The following is an 18,766-nucleotide window of genomic DNA, read 5'->3' as shown; positions in this document are numbered from 1 at the left end:
TGACTTCACACACCTCTGAGGTACCAGGTTTTGGCTTCCATTCATTTTAAATTCCAGATGTGAGAGAAACTTGTATTTTGCCAAAGCAAAGATTGGTTACACAGCCAGTTTCTGGTATCCAGACCCATACATCAGTAATTTAAAGGACAGAAAATACTGATTTGTTTGCTCATTCCTGTTGCAGCATGAACATTATGGTAAAGAAAGCTGGCACTTTTTGTTTTGTTTTTTTTAATTTGTTTTTTCTTAAAAACAAAAAAACTCAAAACAAATATCTTGTTAATAGCTATGCTAGTTAAGATGTCTTGACTGCCTGTCCTCTCTTTAAGTAAAGCACCCAAGTGTTTCATTGTGGATGACATCCCTCTCTATATTGAGCAAAATAATTTAACGAATTGGGTTGAATGGGGATATAATACTAACTTCCCCTGAAAAGGCTGCTCTGAATTTTTCCTGCTTAACATAATGTCATTGGGATCAAATGATTAAACCAGATTCTATAGCACAATTTTGTATAGTGGTTATGTACTTGCGAGTAATTGTGGGTTGATTTTATTTTATTTGTTGATTTTTGTGGATAACTTGTGTGTAATTCTGAAAAGGAAATGTGGAAGGACAAGAAAGACTGAAAGCCTATAGTCAGAATCCTATCTGAACTTGTAACATCAGGGCCTCCAAAATGTCTCTGGTGATCTAATAAACCCTACACATGTATGTCAGTCATCATAAATTAATCCTTCCAAGCTGCTAATGTACAGGCCTGTGCTCCTTGTCTTGCATTTTGGGGCATAAGCAGAACAATGCAGCATTCATTGTGTACCTCTGCATACATAACAGATAAGCAACTCCATTGTACCTTGATCATTGGAGATGTTCTGTTACCTAATCTCCACTTCCGTTGTCCATTTACGTATCTTGGTAATCCATCCTTCCCTACATAGAGGAGTAACTGACGCGCCTTTGGCTTTTAATTGCATGCTACCCCAGTTGATCAATAATCTGCATTATTCCTTTCAGTATGAACCTCTTATCCCTGTGTCTGCCACCATTGAGCTGATACTTGTAGAAGATGTGAAAGTGAATCCTAGTGATGTTACAATCTACAATCATCCTGATGTCAAGGTAAAGAATCTTCTTACTAATTATTTTAATTTGTATCTGAGGGAGGTGGAGTGTCACAAATGCTCGGAGAGTACGTGTTTTACGGTTTTGGCAATGTACTAAAAAGATGTAATCCCGCATGCTTTTCCTTTTTGCAGGCAGAGCTGCTCATCAAAGAGGGTTCTGGGTATTTTTTCATCAACACTAGTATTATAAATGTTGTAAAAGTGGCTTATCAAGAAGCTCAAGGCATTGCTTTGGTGAGTAGAATAATGCTTCTGTGTATTTATTTTAATGATCTGAGTATGTTAATCTCAGTGTTGCCTTTTTGGTATGATGAGAGATAACAGCTTGTTATGATTCATAATAAATTGTATTGTTAACAAATTATAAAGAGAAGGGAAGCACTTACTAAGAGATTGTAAAAATCCTTTGATTTTCTTTCCTGTTGGTGCCTTTCCATTTTCTATTATCACACCACATTTGACAGCAAGATCTAGTGAGTAGTTTCTTGCACTCTTTACTGTCAAGATCTCTGTCGTCCATCCTTTTGGTTAGGAAACAGCAGGGAAGTTTACTTAGTTTTGCATGGCAAGGACATAAGAAAAGACTTGACACTAACATTTGACAGTAAATGCTCTTTCTAGATGAAGTGTTTTCTTGTAATTGTCTCTGATTGTAGAAGATTTTCCAGGTATTTTATTCGTGCTGATTTGTTTTTGTTATCATAATAAGTCTCTTCCTACAATATAAATGACTTATCCAGTACAAGCATTTTTGTCCTTTAAAACAAACAAAGTAAATTTGTCAGATTTAAATATTTATAGTTGCTGTTTAAAATCTGTTCTTCCTTTTTATAGAGCTGTTCTGAGACTTCTGTAGTGCTGTTCGTTGAGGTCTAAAGCTGAGATTTTCAGATATTCTCGGTACAGGCCCAACTCTGCTCTCGTGGAAGTCAATGACAGTTTGAGTGGTTTTGTAAATCCCAGCCTAAATGCTTCACAGATAAATGAGATCTTCATGGAGAGGTCCAGAGTTGAATTTCATGAGTGTTTTGTGCTTCTTCTTTCCGTGGTAAAACAGTCTGTGTCATGCTACATTTTGCCCATGATCTAGAAATTATTCAAGTGTTACTAAAACCAGTATTAGGTCCTGATTCAGTGAACACTCATGCAGGTGCTTCATTTCAGTACCATGAGTAGTGCCATTGATTTAAATGGAATTACTCCTGGTAGTAAAGTTAAGCATGTGCAGCGGCAGTCAAAAAAGCGAACAGAATGCTGGGAATAATTAAGAAAGGGATAGATAATAGGACAGAAAATACCGTGTTGCCTCTATATAAATCCATGGTATTGCCTACATCTTGAATACTGTGTACACATGTGGTCGCCCCGTCTCAAAAAAGATTGGGATTGGGAAAGGTTCAGAAAAGGGCAACAAAAATGCTTAGGGGTATGGTATGGCTTCCGTATGAGGAAAGATTGATAAAACTGGGACTTTTCAGCTTGGAAAATAGACGACTAAGGGGAGATATGATTGCGATCTATAAAATCATGACTGATGTAGAGAAAGTAGATAAGGAAGTATTGTTTACTACTTCTCATCACACAAGAACTAGTCACCAAATGAAATTAATAGGCAGCAAGTTTAAAACAAATAAAAGAAAGTATTTCTTCACACAATGCACAGTCAGCCTATGGAACTCCTTGCCAGAGCATGTTTTGAAGGCCAAGACCACAACAGGATTCAAAAAAGAACTAGATACATTCATGGAGGATAGGTCCATCAATGGCTATTAGCCAGGATGGGCAGGAATGGTGTCCCTAGCCTCTGTTTGTTTGCCAGAAGCTGGGAATGAGCGACAGAGGATGGATCACTTGATGATTACCTATTCTGTTCATTCCCTCTGGGGCACCTGGCACTGGCCACTGTCGGAAGACAGGATACTGGGCTAGATGAACCATTGGTCTGACCCAGCATAGCCATTCTTATGTTCTTATGTGTATAAGTGTTTGCAGGATTGGGGACTATCTCCTGAATGGCAGCATCTTCTTTCAGGGTACTTACAGGGGTCTGCAGGCAGTTGGTACATCGTGAGGGAAAATATGCCACTCTCCATTTACTTTATTATGTCAAGAATTATCCATTCAGTTTTTTAATCTGAAAATGGGAGTACAATAAATTATAACTGTATAATGCACCATGCTAGAGATACAAATGTATATTTTAAAAGGAGCAGAAGGTAGACTTGGATAACAGTAGAGAAATGCAGTTATAAATGCATTTCAACAACTTGCTTTTATTGTAATAATGAAACAAGCTACATGGCAGAGATCCTACCCTTATTTCAACACATATTGCTATAACTCTAACAGTCTGCATCTTTTTCCACGCTCTGTCAGTCCAGCTTCCTGTTATGATTTTCATTGTGTACGTCCATAAATCAGTGTTAATGTGCCTTTGGAAAGAACACATTCAGAATTACAAATGCAAATTGGTTGGATCCCTTCCTATTCTCCTAAATATTTGTATGAAATAAATATATATATTAATTGAGTGATGATAACTTGTCATAATTCCTGGCTGTTGCTCTGATGAGTTGGTCTGGATTTTTGCAGCAGATTACATGTTTGGCCCTGTAACACCGGGTCTCTTCCTCTACCCCACTTGCTGCAGCACCCTGCTGTCTCCACAATGCACTGTGAGCCTCCTGGATGTAGCACCCGTGGCTTTTTATTTACATACAGTTCCCACCACCAGTGATTCTATTTACAGGTCTTACTCTCCTCCTCCTCCTTTACAGGGAGTCTACCTGCCGTGCCTCTGGCTGTTCTCTTCTCCCCCTCCTCTGGCTGCCAGCCAGCCTTTATGGCTCTTGAGCCTGCAGGCCCACAGGTGCAGCCCGTTCAGAGGCCAGGCACCAGGCTTCTCCCCAGCCCCAATCCATTTAACCTGATTGGGGCTGTCTGAGCAGGGGCTAATTAGCTGCCTCTGCAGCAGTACCCTGCTACAGGCCCTTTTCAAGGAAGAATTAACTGTCTTTTCTTCCTTAATCTCTTACACAGGGATGATGACAATGCTCTCACCACCTCTAGTCAGATTTCTTTGTTCCCTTTCTCTCAAAGAGATCTTTAAATGACTTCCTCTGTTTTCAAGTCCTCAACACTTAGCATGTCCCCAAGGTTCTTCTTTGAGTATGTGTCAGTGTGGATCCCACTGGCGATGTGCGTCCACATGGGATTCAATTTTGTTTTGATGGGGTGCCACTGAAGCCATACTTGTGCTCTGTGTCTCTTCATGTTCCCATATAAGGGCATAAAGAGTGGGGCAGCTGCAGCCGTCCTTCAGTTTCCTCTTCCTGCCTTTGGCAGTGTGGCTGAACCTTCACATGGTGGCTGGCTCTGGTGCCAAGCTCAGGAGATCAGAGCTCTGATCATTATTTGACTGATGCAGCTGGTACTCCTCATTCCATTATCCAGCAGGGATACTTCTTGCCCTACAGCGGGAGCTGCCCTGATGCACACCCTGCAATGACGGTCGTTCTTCGAGATATTGTCATCAGAACATGACTTCCACCACTCTCCTTCCATCCCCACTTCTCAGCAGTATGGGCTGCGAATTGAGGAAACTAGGGCAGGGTCATTCCACCGTCTCTTCATAACCGCAATCGGGAACGTGAAGAGGCACAGGGTGGCCCTGAGGGACAGTGGTTTTCAAAAGAATCCAGTTCTACACGTGAGAAGCAGGTGCTTACCCAGAGTGGGATCAACACTGACTACAACTTCTCAAAGAACTCCAGTTACTGTACGGCAGTGGTTCTCAAACTGTTGTACTGGTGACCCCTTTCACACAGCAGGCCTCTGAGTGTGACCCCACCTCCCTCTTATAAATTAAAAACACATTTTTATATATTTAACACTATTATAAATGCTGGAGGCAAAGCGGGGTTTGGGATGGAGGCTGTCACCTCACGACCCCCCCCCATGTAATAATCTCGCGACCCCCTGAGGGGTCCCAACCCCCAGTTTGAGATCCCCTGCATAGGGTAAGTAACTTCCTTCTGCAGGGACTGTTGAAAGTCAGTGGACCTTGGAACCATTACATAAGGTTAAAGAGACTCATGAGGGAAGTCAGCACATGCCTCAGTATGAGTGAGACTAGAGGCTACAAATCAATATTTGGGTTGTGCAAATTTAAATTGCCACCATTGGTGGAGTAAATAGACAAATTATGATACATCATATAGGTTTGTTGTTTTGAGGAAGGGGTGGGGACGTGGTATATAGATTACAAATGCAAGCCTGAATGAGGTTTGTAAACTTTGCCAATAGTAGAAATTTGTTCTCAAATACTTTTAAGCCCAAATGAGTAATTTTGCAGAACTGTACTCATAAATACACAGAGATCTTGCAAAACTAAAGTTGCTGCACCCTGATTAAGAACACAGGCCACATAATATAAACTCCACTTGTGCTCATTTGCATGCTAATACCCTGAATGCCCTTGCAGCTCAGAGAAACTGTCCATTCTCAAGAGGTTTGAATGAAAACCACTGAAATTAGCTGAGTTGTTACCATAACCAAAATGTTGTTACATCTAACATCCCTACTTGAATAAGCAGCACTCATATAGGAATGGTCAAACAGACAGTCAGTTAATCTTAGTGACAAGATAAAGGTTTATATCTTTATACTAGACTTCAGGAAGCAGTAACCGCAAAGGATTCTAAGGTGATAAAAATATCTATAGTAAACTCTCCTATCATTAAAGTGTTCTGAAAACACAAAATTGTTCAGAAATAACACATATAAAAGATCAGTTCATTACAGCAGTGATATTATAATATTTGTTTTAGGTTAGCAAAGATGTTTGTAAAATCTTCAAATTCTTCTAGTAATGCTAAGGGAGAAAGCTGTAATATTTTCTAACTTCAAAAGGATAACAGATGGAAAAGGTCTGTTTAAGTATCAGGCCCACTTTCTACAGGGTTTGATATATTGGTAGTCACACAGAAGAAAATGCATTAAGTATTACTCTGCAGCTATGCTTGATTTCATCCATTGATGATACATTTGAATTAGGTGTTATCTGCAATGAACAATAATATATATGCATCATATTTTTATTGGGGAGAGGGGAGGAATGTTAATGCCATGACTTAACATGCAGAATTCTTTGTAAATGTCAACAAATTCAACAAAAAACTAATAGAATTAATTGAATATTAGGGATATCAGAGATGATTGTTCTTCATTGGTGGTGGTGTGTATTGATAAAAACATCTCTGTATTGCTGTAGAAAAAGGGAGTTTGCAATACTTTCACAGGGAGGCTGTCAGATAGAGGGGAAAAAAGTTTGTTATTCTAAGAAGCAGAATTTGTTTTTGAAGTTTATGCAGTTGGTCTCGGTTCTTACAGTCTCTTCAGTCAGCTCTCCCATGTGGCTACAGGAATACTATGTCTGATGTGTTCATATGAACTTCATTTCATCTTGGAATGGTAAACTTTAGGGGTGAGCAGTGAGGAGGCCTTGTGAAATAGATGAAACAAGATCTGTTCTATGAGTAGTGTCCCTGTGGGTGCTCCACTTCAGGTGCACAAATACATCTTGAGCCCTTGATTGGAGATTTTCCATTAGCAATGTCCATTCGGTCTGCAGAGGTGCTCTATACAGCCTTATGCCACATTCTGAGGGTATATAGTGTTGTGCAGGCTAACCGCTCTCAGTTCCGTCTCTGCCACCTTGGCCTGAGACAGAGCTCTAGTGTGTCCAGCTCGTGCATGCCTCAGCCTATTTTATAGTCGTTGTTTTAATTAGTTTAGTGTTTCTAGTTAGTGTTAATTGTTGTTAGGATAGAATTAGATAGTTGTGGGAGGTTTCCATTTTTCCTCTCCTCATTTTATTTCTTCCCCATTTCCCCATTATTTGGCCTGGCTGGGCATGCCTGGCTCACGAGGTTTCAAATGCTGGTGCTCTTTTTGGGAGGCTATCCCAATCAGTGACGGCCATTCTAAGTATACCTGTTGCTTGGGAGAGTCAGATCTCCCAAAAGTGTACCTTTTTTTCCTGGCTCTAAAATCTAGAGTTCAGAAGATTCAGGAGACCAAACAGCTGATGGAGTACTCCCTTAAACCTGCTTCTGAGTCAGGTCATGAGACCACCTCCCTGCCCCATATGTTGGCCTCCAGGCAGAGCCAGGATCTCTTCTACTTTGGCTAAGATCTTGCCTAAAAAGGTCTCAGGGAAGGCTTCAAAGAAGAGTGGCTGTCCCCCACCACAAGGAGCTAGCAAGTCCTGCTCTCTGTTGGGTCTATGGCATCGGAAGCCTTGACCTCTCGACTTGGTACCAGCAGAACATGGAGATCCTTAAGCACTTTGGAGAAACATGGTGCTGGTGGGGCCTTGATACCATCTGCCTCCAGATCAGGACTGTCTATTTCAGACTTACCAATAGTGTCTTCCCATTCAGCTCCATCTGTACTGACAAAATCAAAGCACCTGCCTTTGTCCCCAGTGCCTGTGTACTCCAAACCAGTGGTACAGCCCAAGTCAACTGCTGAGTTGGTACCGACCCACTTGCTACTGCAGGAATTCCATTACTCTGGGGACTTGTCAGTGTTAGATGAGCTGGAATCCTGCCTGCTTATCAGTACCAATTACTCTCTTTACCATGACCCTGGTCTCCAAATTACCAGTGCTTCCCAGTACTGCAGGATTCACCTTTCTTTTCTCCTGGGACACCTCATTGGAGCATGTTGAGGAGGATGAAGGAGACATTCAGTCTTGTCCTTGTCAGTGTGGGGTTCTCCTTCACATTATTATAGGAACTCATACTTTGACAAAGACCTTTGCCCACATTTGTCATGGTGGGATCACTCCTGGGTACTAGCCCCTCTCCTTTGTGGTCCTCCCCAGTGGCCATACTGGAATCTTGGGCAGCATATCTGCAACAATTTGCCACACCTCCAGCTCCACTGGTCCAGGAAACTAGAGCAAACAGTCTCCTTAACCAAAGACCCAACATAAGGAGACCTTTGAGGAACAGGAGGCTAGGGCAAACAGGGGCTACATCTCAAACCCCTATTTCATCTTCATCTCAATTTTAATAAATTCCAGGACCCTGTGAAGAGAGTGGCAGATTCCCTTCAGGTTAAAAACTCACATCATGCGCTCCTGACTCCATTTTGCAGTCAGCGACCCCCAGCTGGGTTGCCCTACCCTTTAATGAAGTGCTCCTGGATCCGTCAAAGACAGTGTGGCAAACTCCTGCCATCAAACCACCAACTTGTAAATGGACAGATAAGAACTATTACGTCCCCGTCCCCCCCCCCGGACTCTGAATTTTTGTTCTCCCACGCCCCACCTAATTCCCTAGTGGTGGATGCTGTAAACGAGCATTGTAGACAGCACTATGCCAGGTCTGCTCCTTTTATGACAAGGACCAGAGAAGGGTAGACCTTTTTGGATGGAAGGTCTGCTCATCCACAACCCTCCAATTTCGGATCACAATCAATCAGTCAGTCATGGCCAACAAGGACTATACAAATGAAAACAAGTTTGCATCCTTTATTGAACATCTTCCACAGGAGTATAGAGAATTTACAAGCCATCATTAAAGACAGTAATCTTTTAGCCAGAACCTCTCTCCAAGCATCCTTGGATGCCACAGATGCTGCCACTACATCAGGGGTGGGCAAACCACAGCCCTTCTGGGCTTTGGATCCAGGCCACAGGATTGCCCCCATGGCCCCGCGGGCCCTGCGCTGCTCTCAGCAGCGGCCGGCCCAATGTCCCTGCAGCCCCCGGGCCCTTGCCTCCAGGCACTGCCCCCTACAGCTTCCATTGGCCGGGTAAGGGGAACTGCGGCCAATGGGAGCTTTGGGGGAGGTACCTGGAGGTACAGCAAGGGCAGTGCACGCGGAGCCCTCTCTCCTGGGACCGCAGCACTTCCTGAAGCAGCACGGGGCTTGGGACAGGGCAGGAGTACAGGGAGCCTGCCCTGGCCCTGTTGTGCGCCACTGCCACTCCACCCCCTAACTCCCTGCCATAAGACCCTGTCTGCACCGCACACCCCTCCTGCACCCCAACTCCCTGCCCTGAGCCCTCTGCAGCACCCCTGTGCACCCTCTTGCACCCCAACTCCCTGCCCTGAGCCCTCTGCAGCACCCCTGTGCACCCTCTTGCACCCCAACCCACTTCCCTGAGCCCCCTAGTAAATTCTGCACCCCTCCTGCTCCAACCCCCTTCCCTGAACCCCCTGCTGTACCTCAAACCACTCCTGCACCCCTGCCCTGAGCCCCCCTCCTGCACTCCACTCCTCTGCTGTATCCCAACCCCCTGCCCTGAGCCCCCTCATACACCCTACACCCTCCTCTGCCCCAGTCCCTTGCCCTGAGCCCCTTCCTGCACACCGCATCCCCTCCCACATCCCACACTCCCTCCAGCACCCCAACCACCTGACCTGGCCCTGCATACAATTTCCCCACCCAGATGTGGCCCTCAGCCCAAAAGTTTGCCCATCCCTGCACTAGATCCATCCCCTCAGCAGTTTTCGTGCCCAAGGCATTGTGGCTCCAGTTGTTGGGTTTTGTGAAAGAGGAGTTCAGAATAGGTCCCAGGATCTCCTGTTTGATGGTCAGAAGCTCTTCTCAGGAATTATGAAAAAGTCCCTGCACACGCAAGACTGCAGGGCCATGTTGATATCTCTGGGAATATACAACCCTATAAGCAAGAGGAGATTTAGCAGGTCTCAAACTCCCCACAGATCACACCTAGTTCACTTCTCTGGTTTTCACAAAACCACCCTGTGATGTTGCACTCCATATGTTTATGGAAATATTCTTATGAGTATGAATATAATGTAACTGGAATATGCTTTATGCAAAAGGTCTCTTGTAAGGTATCATTACAAAGCTTATAATCTACTGAGTGTGCTCATCCTGTTTGTATGAATGTATCATTCTTGTGTCTAAAACTAGAAATATGAAGTATTACTCTGAGGTCCTATTGCAGTTATGCAAAGTGTGAGCCATTAATGGTGGCTTAGGATCTTGATGGCTCCCATTAACTGGAACAATTGCAAATGGTTCTGTTTACTTATAAGCCTTCCTGTATTCGTGGATGCTGTCCTGTGAGACTTCATTACTCATTGGCTATGTGAACAGTGTCACGTGATACTGCAATACATCTTAAACCTGATACTTTTCCATTTAGAAGGAAAGGTGAGAACCCAGAGAGAGACACAGTATTCCCGCCTTGTGCCAAAGCTATAAAAGGGGGTGGAAAAGAACAAAGGGGGCAGCAGTCATGAGAAATCCCCTAGTTACCACCTGAGCTGGAACTAACAAGGACTGTACCAGGGGAAAGGATTGGGCCCAGACTAAGAAGGAGTCTAGTCTGTGAAAGAAGCTTATTGGAACATCTCTGAGGGTGAGGTTTACCTGTATTCAGTTTCTTAATGTATTATGCATGTTTTTGCTTTATTTTCCTTGATAACTTACTTTGTTCTGTCTGTTATTGCTTGGAACCCCTTAAATCCTACTTTTTATTCTAAATAAAATCCTTTTTTTGTTTGTTGTTGAACCTAGAGTAAGTGATTAATACCTGGGAGAGCAAACAGCTATGCATATCTATCAATCACTGTTATAGAAGGTGGACAATTTATGAGTTTACCCTGTATACATTTTTACAGAGTAAAACGGATTTATTTGGGGTTTGGATTCCATTGGGAGCTGGTCATCTGGGTGCTGGAGCTAGGAGTACCTGCTGGGTGGTTTTCAGTTAAAGCCTGCATCTTTGGGGACGTGGTTCAGACCCTGGGTCTGTGTTGCAGCAGACTAATGTGTCTGGCTCAACAGAGCAGGGTTCTGGAGTCCCAAGCTGGCAGAGAAAATGGGCTCAGAGGTAGTTGCAGCATGTAAGGTGACAGTCACAAGGAGGTCTCTGTGACTTACTTGTCACTTACCCAATCTGCTAGAAAAAGACAGAGAATCCAGAGTAAACGAGCTTCCTTCCCTCCTTCAGCTAGCACCCAATCATAATCAAAACAGCAATTTTGACATATTGGTCAAGGGTTCAACTCCTCCCTTATCTTTAGTTTGTGAGCTGCAACCGTTTGGCCACCTCCCAACTTTTAGAGCAGTGATTCTCAAACTTTTGTACTGGCGACCCCTTTCACACAACAGGACCCCTCCCCTCACAGGGAGAAAGTATTTTACTTAAAATATTGTTTTGTACCAAAGAAGGATGGAGCCTGATCTTACATCTAAAACAACTAAACAAATTTACAAAGTCTCAGAAGCTCCAGATGGTGACTCTGGCAGCTATAATCCCTTCTCTAGAGGCAGGAGATTGGTTTTTGGCCCTCAGCCTACAAGTTATGGTTCCCCTCCAGGTGAAGAACTTCCTGGATTGGTGGAAAGATCAATGCAATGTCTGTGCAAGCATCCTTTCATTCGCTCCAACAATAACTGTGACAATGGAAGCATCACTGTTAGAGTGGGGAGCACATCTCAACATGCTCACAGCCCAGTGCCGATGGTCATCTTGGGAAACCACTCTGCATATCAACTTGTTGGAACTCAGGGCAGTCAAGAATGGCTGTCTTCAGTTCCTTCTCCTCGTTAAGGGCAAATCTGTCAGAATGATGATGGTCAATATGGCTTGCATGTTCTATATCAACAAACAGGAAGGAGCAAGATCCCCTCCCTCTGTGCCGAAGCTAAAAAGTTATGGAACTTGTGTGTAGCCCATCAGATTCAGATCTCAGCCATTGACGTTCCTGGATTCCAGAATGTCACAGCCGATATGCTCAGCAGGCGCTTCTCCCAAGACTACAAATGAGAGTTGGATGATCAGATCCTGCATGGGATATCCCAGAGATTGTTACTTCTATCGATGCACCTATTCCTCACTTCCAGCAACAGGTTAAACTGAGTCTATATTTTTAAAGGGTAAAATGTTTGATGTATTTAAAAAACACACTACCAGCTGTCCTTCCCCTCTGTTCTGAAATGTTCTTGTTGGATGTTCAGATAGGGCAGTTTACCCACGCAGCCCGATATACCCTGGGAGTGCAACATGAGATTGTATAGAGCAAATGTGCAGGCCAAATGAACACTGCTAACAGAAAATCTCTGCTCAAGGCCTCCAGAAGTGCATGCGTGGCTGAATGGAGCACCCATAGGGGGGCACATCTTGAACCATAGTTACTGCATGAAATAAGTAACCTTTTGTTTTAACTACTTGTATGATTAAAAATACTTGTTTTGTTAAAATACATCAGACGTTTTACCTGTTAAAAATATAGACTTAGTTCAATATGCCTGCTCTACTTCTGTGAAAAATCCATATTTCTGGATTTTCTTTCGTTTCCGGTTGCAGAACTAGCAGAATGCACTCCAGTCTTCCTAGGAAGGTGGCATTCACCAGTCTGAAATGTCAGAGTGGCTGTACTGAATATCAGTAGGGCAGGACCACGTGGAATAGTCTAATGATGCCATATAAAGTACTTTTGTAAATTAAATTCAACTTAAAAAGCTACCTGGTAATTATTGTCTTTATTTAAACATGGAATTCTTTTGCATAATGTGAAGCAAACTTAGTCAAGTGCAGTCACAATGGGAAAAATGACAGCATTTCCAACCTCAATTACAACGTAGCTCCCGTGATGATGTAAGGTAACATTCTGAATACTGTAGGTGCCGTGCTACTGATTTGAAAGTTAGTCTTCCTTCCCTCTCCACCCCAAGAAAAGTGTTTATTGCTGCAGATGATTTGTGGTTTTGGTTTTTTTTGTCCTCCTCATAGCATGGACCCCAAGCCATCCTCCACACGAGGGCTCATTACTGAAATTGTTACCAGAAGCCATTTACACTACCTCAGCAATAGGAGATTGCTTACATAAATTTTGCAGCTTTACTTTTGCTTCAGTGGGTAAAATATCTGTCTGCCTGATCCTTTGAGATAAAGAAACTTGTTTATGTCCAAGGATTCAGGGTCCAACCTGATCTTTACTATAAGGAAAATAAGTTTTGTCCTCAAGAAAACACAAATTAAAATAAAAAAAATGCATCAACTAATACTCTTTTCTTTTCGCATTTTAGGTGTATCCTTTATTTCCAGGAACCTTAACGCTAATGATTCATGACTTGTGTCTGACCTTCCCTGCTCCAGCTAACGCTGAAATCTATGTATCTGATATACAAGAACTGTACGTCCGAGTTGTTGACAAGGTTCGTATTTTTCCAACAGCCAGTATTGTTGACTGTCTCAGAATGTCATTGGCTTTTGTGCTCATTCCTAATGTAAGGCTGAGGTACACGAGAGGTAGCATGGTGTGGTAGTTACAGTGGGGGTTCTGTTCCCGTCTCTGCCACTGACCAGCTGTGTGACCTTGAACAGGTCACTTCACTCCTCTGGACCAGAGTTTCCACTCCCAAGCTTGCCTGTGTAGATTGTAAGCACATCAGGGCAGAAGCCAATTCTTACTATGTATCTGCCTAGCCCATAGCTCAATTGATCCATGATCAATTGGTGCTTCTAGGCATTACCATAATACAAATGATTATGAATAAAAATACATGAATACTTCTGGAAAAATATTAATTCACATCGTCTTGTTTTTCTGAGAGTTTGGGAGAGTGATTCATGCACTAATATATTTTTTCAAGGTACTCTTTCATGTCAGATAAAAAGCATTATCTTATACAAAATTAAGTGTTGATATTTCTGGATGTTTCAGCTGGCATGGGCATAATTCAAACACCTGAATTCATTCATTTCGCTTGACACTAATGATGCCTGGCAGTGAGGGCTGCTTAACACTAGAACCTCAGGGTCCAGTCTTAAATTTTTATTAGAGTATTAAAAGTTTATTATACATTACAGTAAAAAGACATTTATGCCAATAAATAAGAATGATGATTGAATATACCTTTTCATATACCTTTTCAAGGAAAAAGTCAATGATCGTGAATATATATTGCAGGTGGAGATTGGGAAAACCGTTAAAGCTTATGTTAGAGTATTGGATGACTCAAGGAAACCTTTTCTGGCTAAATATTTCACCGTCATGGATTTAAAACTGAGGGCAGCATCGCAGATTGTGTCGCTGGTGTAAGTTGATTCATGGTAATTTTTTCATTAATTTCTAAGCAATTCCCTAATAGGGAGAAGAAGAAAAAGTAATATTGTAGAAGTATTTTCTTACTATTTGAATGAATTTGAAGGGTGATGTTTTTAAAAAGGCCTCCATGCAGCCTCCGTGTTATTACTCCCAATCAATTGCAGGCAGAAAAGTTTACATAGTTTTTTTTTTAATTTGTCTAGAAAGAAGTCTCTCTCTGTGGGGCCTGGCTATGCTTAAGGTCCAAGTTCAGCTGAGTGCATGAGCATTTATTTAATTCCCATTCACTTTTCAGATTCAGGGCCTTAGTCGTGCGCAGTAGTACTTCATTCCATTCTGAGCATCACAAGAGCAGAGAATGTGTAAACAGTGTGAAGTGAATAAATGCCTGTCTGGAGATCAGTATGAGAGTATCCAACTCATTGTATTGTGTTTGTTACTGAGTCTCTAGAAATGACAGAACTGTATCATCTAGAAGCCCTTTATATTTTCTAAGTTGGAAATAGATGAAGGGTTAAGAACTAGTATCAGTGGAAACAGAAGCCTTCTGTACTCTGTTAGTTAGGGTTCAGGTGTCAGTGACGTATCCTTACGTGCACTGTGCTATCAGTGCTTCGTCCTGGATGTAAAGGTACGCCAGCTTCAGGCAGTTAAGAAGTCAATATTCCTGCTGCTCCATAGTGAACTGAAATCCCTACATATTATTCTGCGTAGGACTTTGTCACCTAAAACTCCTTGAGATGATAAATGAACCCCTTGTGCACTAAGTCACCCTTTTATTAATGTAATTCATTCAATGACCTCCCTAATTTAATGTGTTTTTCTTTTACTCCAGTCCTCTCGATGAAGCTCTTGATGACCATACTGCTGCTTTTCTAGTTCACGGCACGGTCATAGGTCAAACCAGCCTTACAGCAACAGTTGCTGATAAAAATGGACAAGAAATCAATTCTGCTCCCCAACAGATTGAAGTAAATAACTTCATTTCTAATTGTATGTTATCTGAAATACTCGTTATGGTGGGGCCGGAGTGGTATGAAAACAGTAATTTGGCACTGTCAAGCCTGATTCCCCACTCTGGCACGTCGAGTGCAGAAGGTGGGGCCCGCAAGGATTCTAAAAATTAATACTGGCCACTCCAGACTTGTATTAAACTCCCAGGGTTACAACTTCTCTCTGACCTTGGATGGGTAGATGCTGCTATCACCCAAGTGCAAAAAACCTCTTTGGAAACCCAGAAAGGCGCACTTGGGAATTCCTTCAACCCTCAATCCCTTTCAACCCCCTTCGGGGAGCAGCTGAGAAAGAAAACAAAGGAAATCAGCTGTTGCCACTAGCTAATTAAACAACATATGCACAAACCTCTTAAGGGACAAAAATTCAATCCTGGTCTTTAAAAAAAGGTAAATTTTATTAAAAACATAAAGAAAGAAAATACATTTGGTACTTAGGCTTTTTGCTAGATTTTTAAAAAAACAATTAAAAGGATTAAGCATCAAGATAGCTCTCTTGAGGTCCAGCTTAACGGTTACAAGCAAAACAAAAGCACCTGGTGTTAGCACAGAGGAGTCCACAAACCATAAAGATATACAAGAGATAAACCTAATTGCTTCTTCCTAGACATTTCCTGATCTACTTATCTGGGGTTTCAAATGAGTAGTTTCTAGGTATGATCTGGTGATTTTTCATACCTGGCCCAAAGCTTTTTACATCATAGTTCCAGCCCTTTCTCTGCTCTCTGGGAGAATAACACAGACATAAAGTGAAAGGTTTTTTTCCCCAATTTAAAAAAGTTCTAGCCTTCCCATTGGTTCCTTTGGTCAGCTACCCATTCCCTTCCTTTTACCTATGTAGGGATACTTTTTAACCCTTTCCAGGTAAAGCAAGTAGAGAATAACCACCAAGACGGATTTATAGCTGACTAGCTGGCTGGGTGTCCATAAAAGGGAGGTAACCCCCACACACACATGCCCACCCCCTTCCATTTATATCAGGCACAGTCTCCATTTTTTTTCCTGTAAAATACCTGAAAAAAAAATTTTATTTCCAAAAAGAATGTGTCCAAACACTAATCTCCTACAGCATTTGAGAAGTGTAGTAGTACTTCTCCGCAAACATAGCTATGGGCCTGGGTTAACAGTGCTTTCCAGAGGCTTAGTTTGCTCAGGCTAACCAAGTTGCCGCACAAACCTGTATATGCTGTTCAGGGGCATAATTCATCGTACCCAGAGAGTGGTGAGAACACAAATGTTTGTGCTTTCATTTCTAGGTCTTTCCTCCATTTAGGCTATTGCCAAGAAAAGTTACCCTGATCATAGGAGCAGTGATTCAGGTGAGGTATTTTTACATTTGTTCCACTGTAATTCCTGTTTGAGAAGTTGTTATAATACATTATTAGAGAAGTGCTAACTGCTTTGCTTCCATGATGCTATCTTAATTATTTATTTTTTTATTTTTTTATTTGTGGATGTTGATATTTAGCTTGGTATCATAGCTACATTCAGACTAGAACTCCTCTCCAGCACAGAGGCCAGTTGAATATCTTCAGCCTTGACCACTTTTTTGTTTTAGCATGTACTCAGAACAGTATTTTGATATTTATCTCACTTGAATGAAAAGCCAGCCCTCCCAGGATGAGTTGTGGTGTTCAGTAAACCTGTCACCAACATAAAACTGACAGCTGTGGGCTAAGTATGCAAAGCCAGGCACAGAGCAGAGTCACACCACCTGCAAGGAATGCAGGGAGGCAGAATTGCTCCTTAAATTCCCTGGCATGGGGATGCAGCATGTGTGCTGCAACAACCCTTTATGCGTGTAGCTTCTTGTCCCCATTTCCAGCTTCCCATGCCCCGGTCCTGCTCCATGTGCTGATATGTGGGGTAGATGGGGGTCTGGGTGCTGCTGGGGGAGTACAGATGCCCACCCATTTGTCCTCATGTAGTCTGTGCAAAGAAAGGAAGTGGTGAGTAGCCACCCCCTCTGTTGTGCAACCCTGGCCCTGTGCAAATATTAACTAGAGCAGAACTGTGATGGATGCAATCTGTTGATGAGCGCTGGTCTCTGTATAACTACAGATTACTTCAGAAGGAGGCCCTCAACCTCAGTCCAACATAATTTTCTCCATCAGTGACGAGAGGATTGCATCAGTGAACAGCACTGGCCTTGTAAGAGGAGAGGCAGTTGGAAATGGGACAGTAACTGGAGTGGTTCACGCTGTGGATGCAGAGACTGGGCAAATTGTGGTGGTGTCGCAGGTAACACTTTATCATCTCGTGTCACAGAACCAGTTAATGTTGATCTTGGGTTAGTACACGGACTGTGTCCAAAATCAAAAATAAAATCTTGTCACAATAACTTCACTAGTTCCATTGGGATAAAAATAGCAATTTCAAACTCCCCAGATTATGATTTAGTGCATTCGCTTTGGAACGTGAGAAATATCTTCAAAGATCCTTAAATTGTGCATCTGACCACCTGAAAGTTCAATTCTGCACAAAACCCAGGACGATCTCATTACATTTGTAAAAGCAGCAGAGAGTCCTGTGGCACCTTATAGACTAACAGAGGTATTAGAGCATGAGCTTTCGTGGGTGAATACCCACTTCTTCGGATGCTTTCGTGGGTGAATACCCACTTCATCGGCATGCCCTCTGATACTCATTACACTTGACATCTATAGGCTTGACTGGTAAAACTGCTGAAAGAATCCGTCCAGGCCAGCCCCACCACAGTAACAAAGATTGAGACTGCTCATACCTAGAAGTTAACTCATGGTTGCCTAGAAGGATGGGGTTTTTTTGTTTTGTTTTTTTTCATTGAGGTCCATGGCTTCCTTAGATAACAGGTCACCTTCTGGAGTATCTCAATCAGCTGCTAAGTTTGTGGGGAGTGAAGCAAGGCCAGAGTTAGTCCTCTGCTGTAGTCTATGCCATGCTGCCAGGTACAGGCCATGAAACTCAGGAACTGCTCCTGTTGGTGCCAGTAATGAGGGCAGTTGCTAAGCCTGGAGACAGGAGCAGGTAGACAGGTAGAGGCCTGCTTCTAAAGCAAAAAAAGTGCAACATTCTCTAAGGTGCTGCACATGAGACTCATAGCTCTTTGTCTTTGTGTTTGCCTGAGGTAGGGTTTGGGCAACTACTGCACAGTGGAGCCCTTTGGCCTTCTTGAGGGGCACATGGAGATTCCCAGGTGAGGCAAGCAATGGAGACAGATCAGAATTTTGTTAAAAGTATTTGCTGTGTCTGTAACTCAGGAACAGCAGTGTCTGCCTGTGGCTTCTGGAAGGCAGCAGATTGAACTAGGCAGCCAAATCTCCTACCTTGTGACCACCAGGTCTACTCCTGTCACCAGAACTGCACTTCAGTGATAAAACTCTGGAAATGACAGGAGATGTAGAGAAGAGAAATCACCAAGTTTTACATCTATCTCCCTCTCATTCTTATTCTTTCCTCTTCTCTCTCTTGTTCTTCAGTCCACCCTTCTCCCCCTAGTTCTCTTCCTCCTATTTTTCCATTTTGTGATTTTCTGGCTCCCTTACTG

General features: G+C 42.7%; 1 protein-coding gene across 1 annotated transcript in view; it reads left to right on the top strand.

Annotated features, from left to right (window-relative positions):
• NUP210 (nucleoporin 210) overlaps positions 1 to 18,766 on the top strand; it is a 125,904-nt gene that overhangs the window by 66,282 nt on the left and 40,856 nt on the right. The window contains exons 19-25 of the mRNA XM_030568114.1: positions 1,018 to 1,122; positions 1,260 to 1,361; positions 13,206 to 13,334; positions 14,090 to 14,217; positions 15,063 to 15,198; positions 16,497 to 16,559; positions 17,302 to 17,481. Of these exons, the coding sequence (XP_030423974.1) occupies positions 1,018 to 1,122; positions 1,260 to 1,361; positions 13,206 to 13,334; positions 14,090 to 14,217; positions 15,063 to 15,198; positions 16,497 to 16,559; positions 17,302 to 17,481 (843 nt within the window). The remainder of the gene's footprint in view (positions 1 to 1,017; positions 1,123 to 1,259; positions 1,362 to 13,205; positions 13,335 to 14,089; positions 14,218 to 15,062; positions 15,199 to 16,496; positions 16,560 to 17,301; positions 17,482 to 18,766) is intronic.

Source organism: Gopherus evgoodei, chromosome 7 (assembly GCF_007399415.2).
Source record: "Gopherus evgoodei ecotype Sinaloan lineage chromosome 7, rGopEvg1_v1.p, whole genome shotgun sequence".
NCBI lineage: Eukaryota > Metazoa > Chordata > Testudines > Testudinidae > Gopherus > Gopherus evgoodei.
Note: the sequence above shows the minus strand (reverse complement) of the source record. Positions and strands in the feature narration are given on the sequence as shown.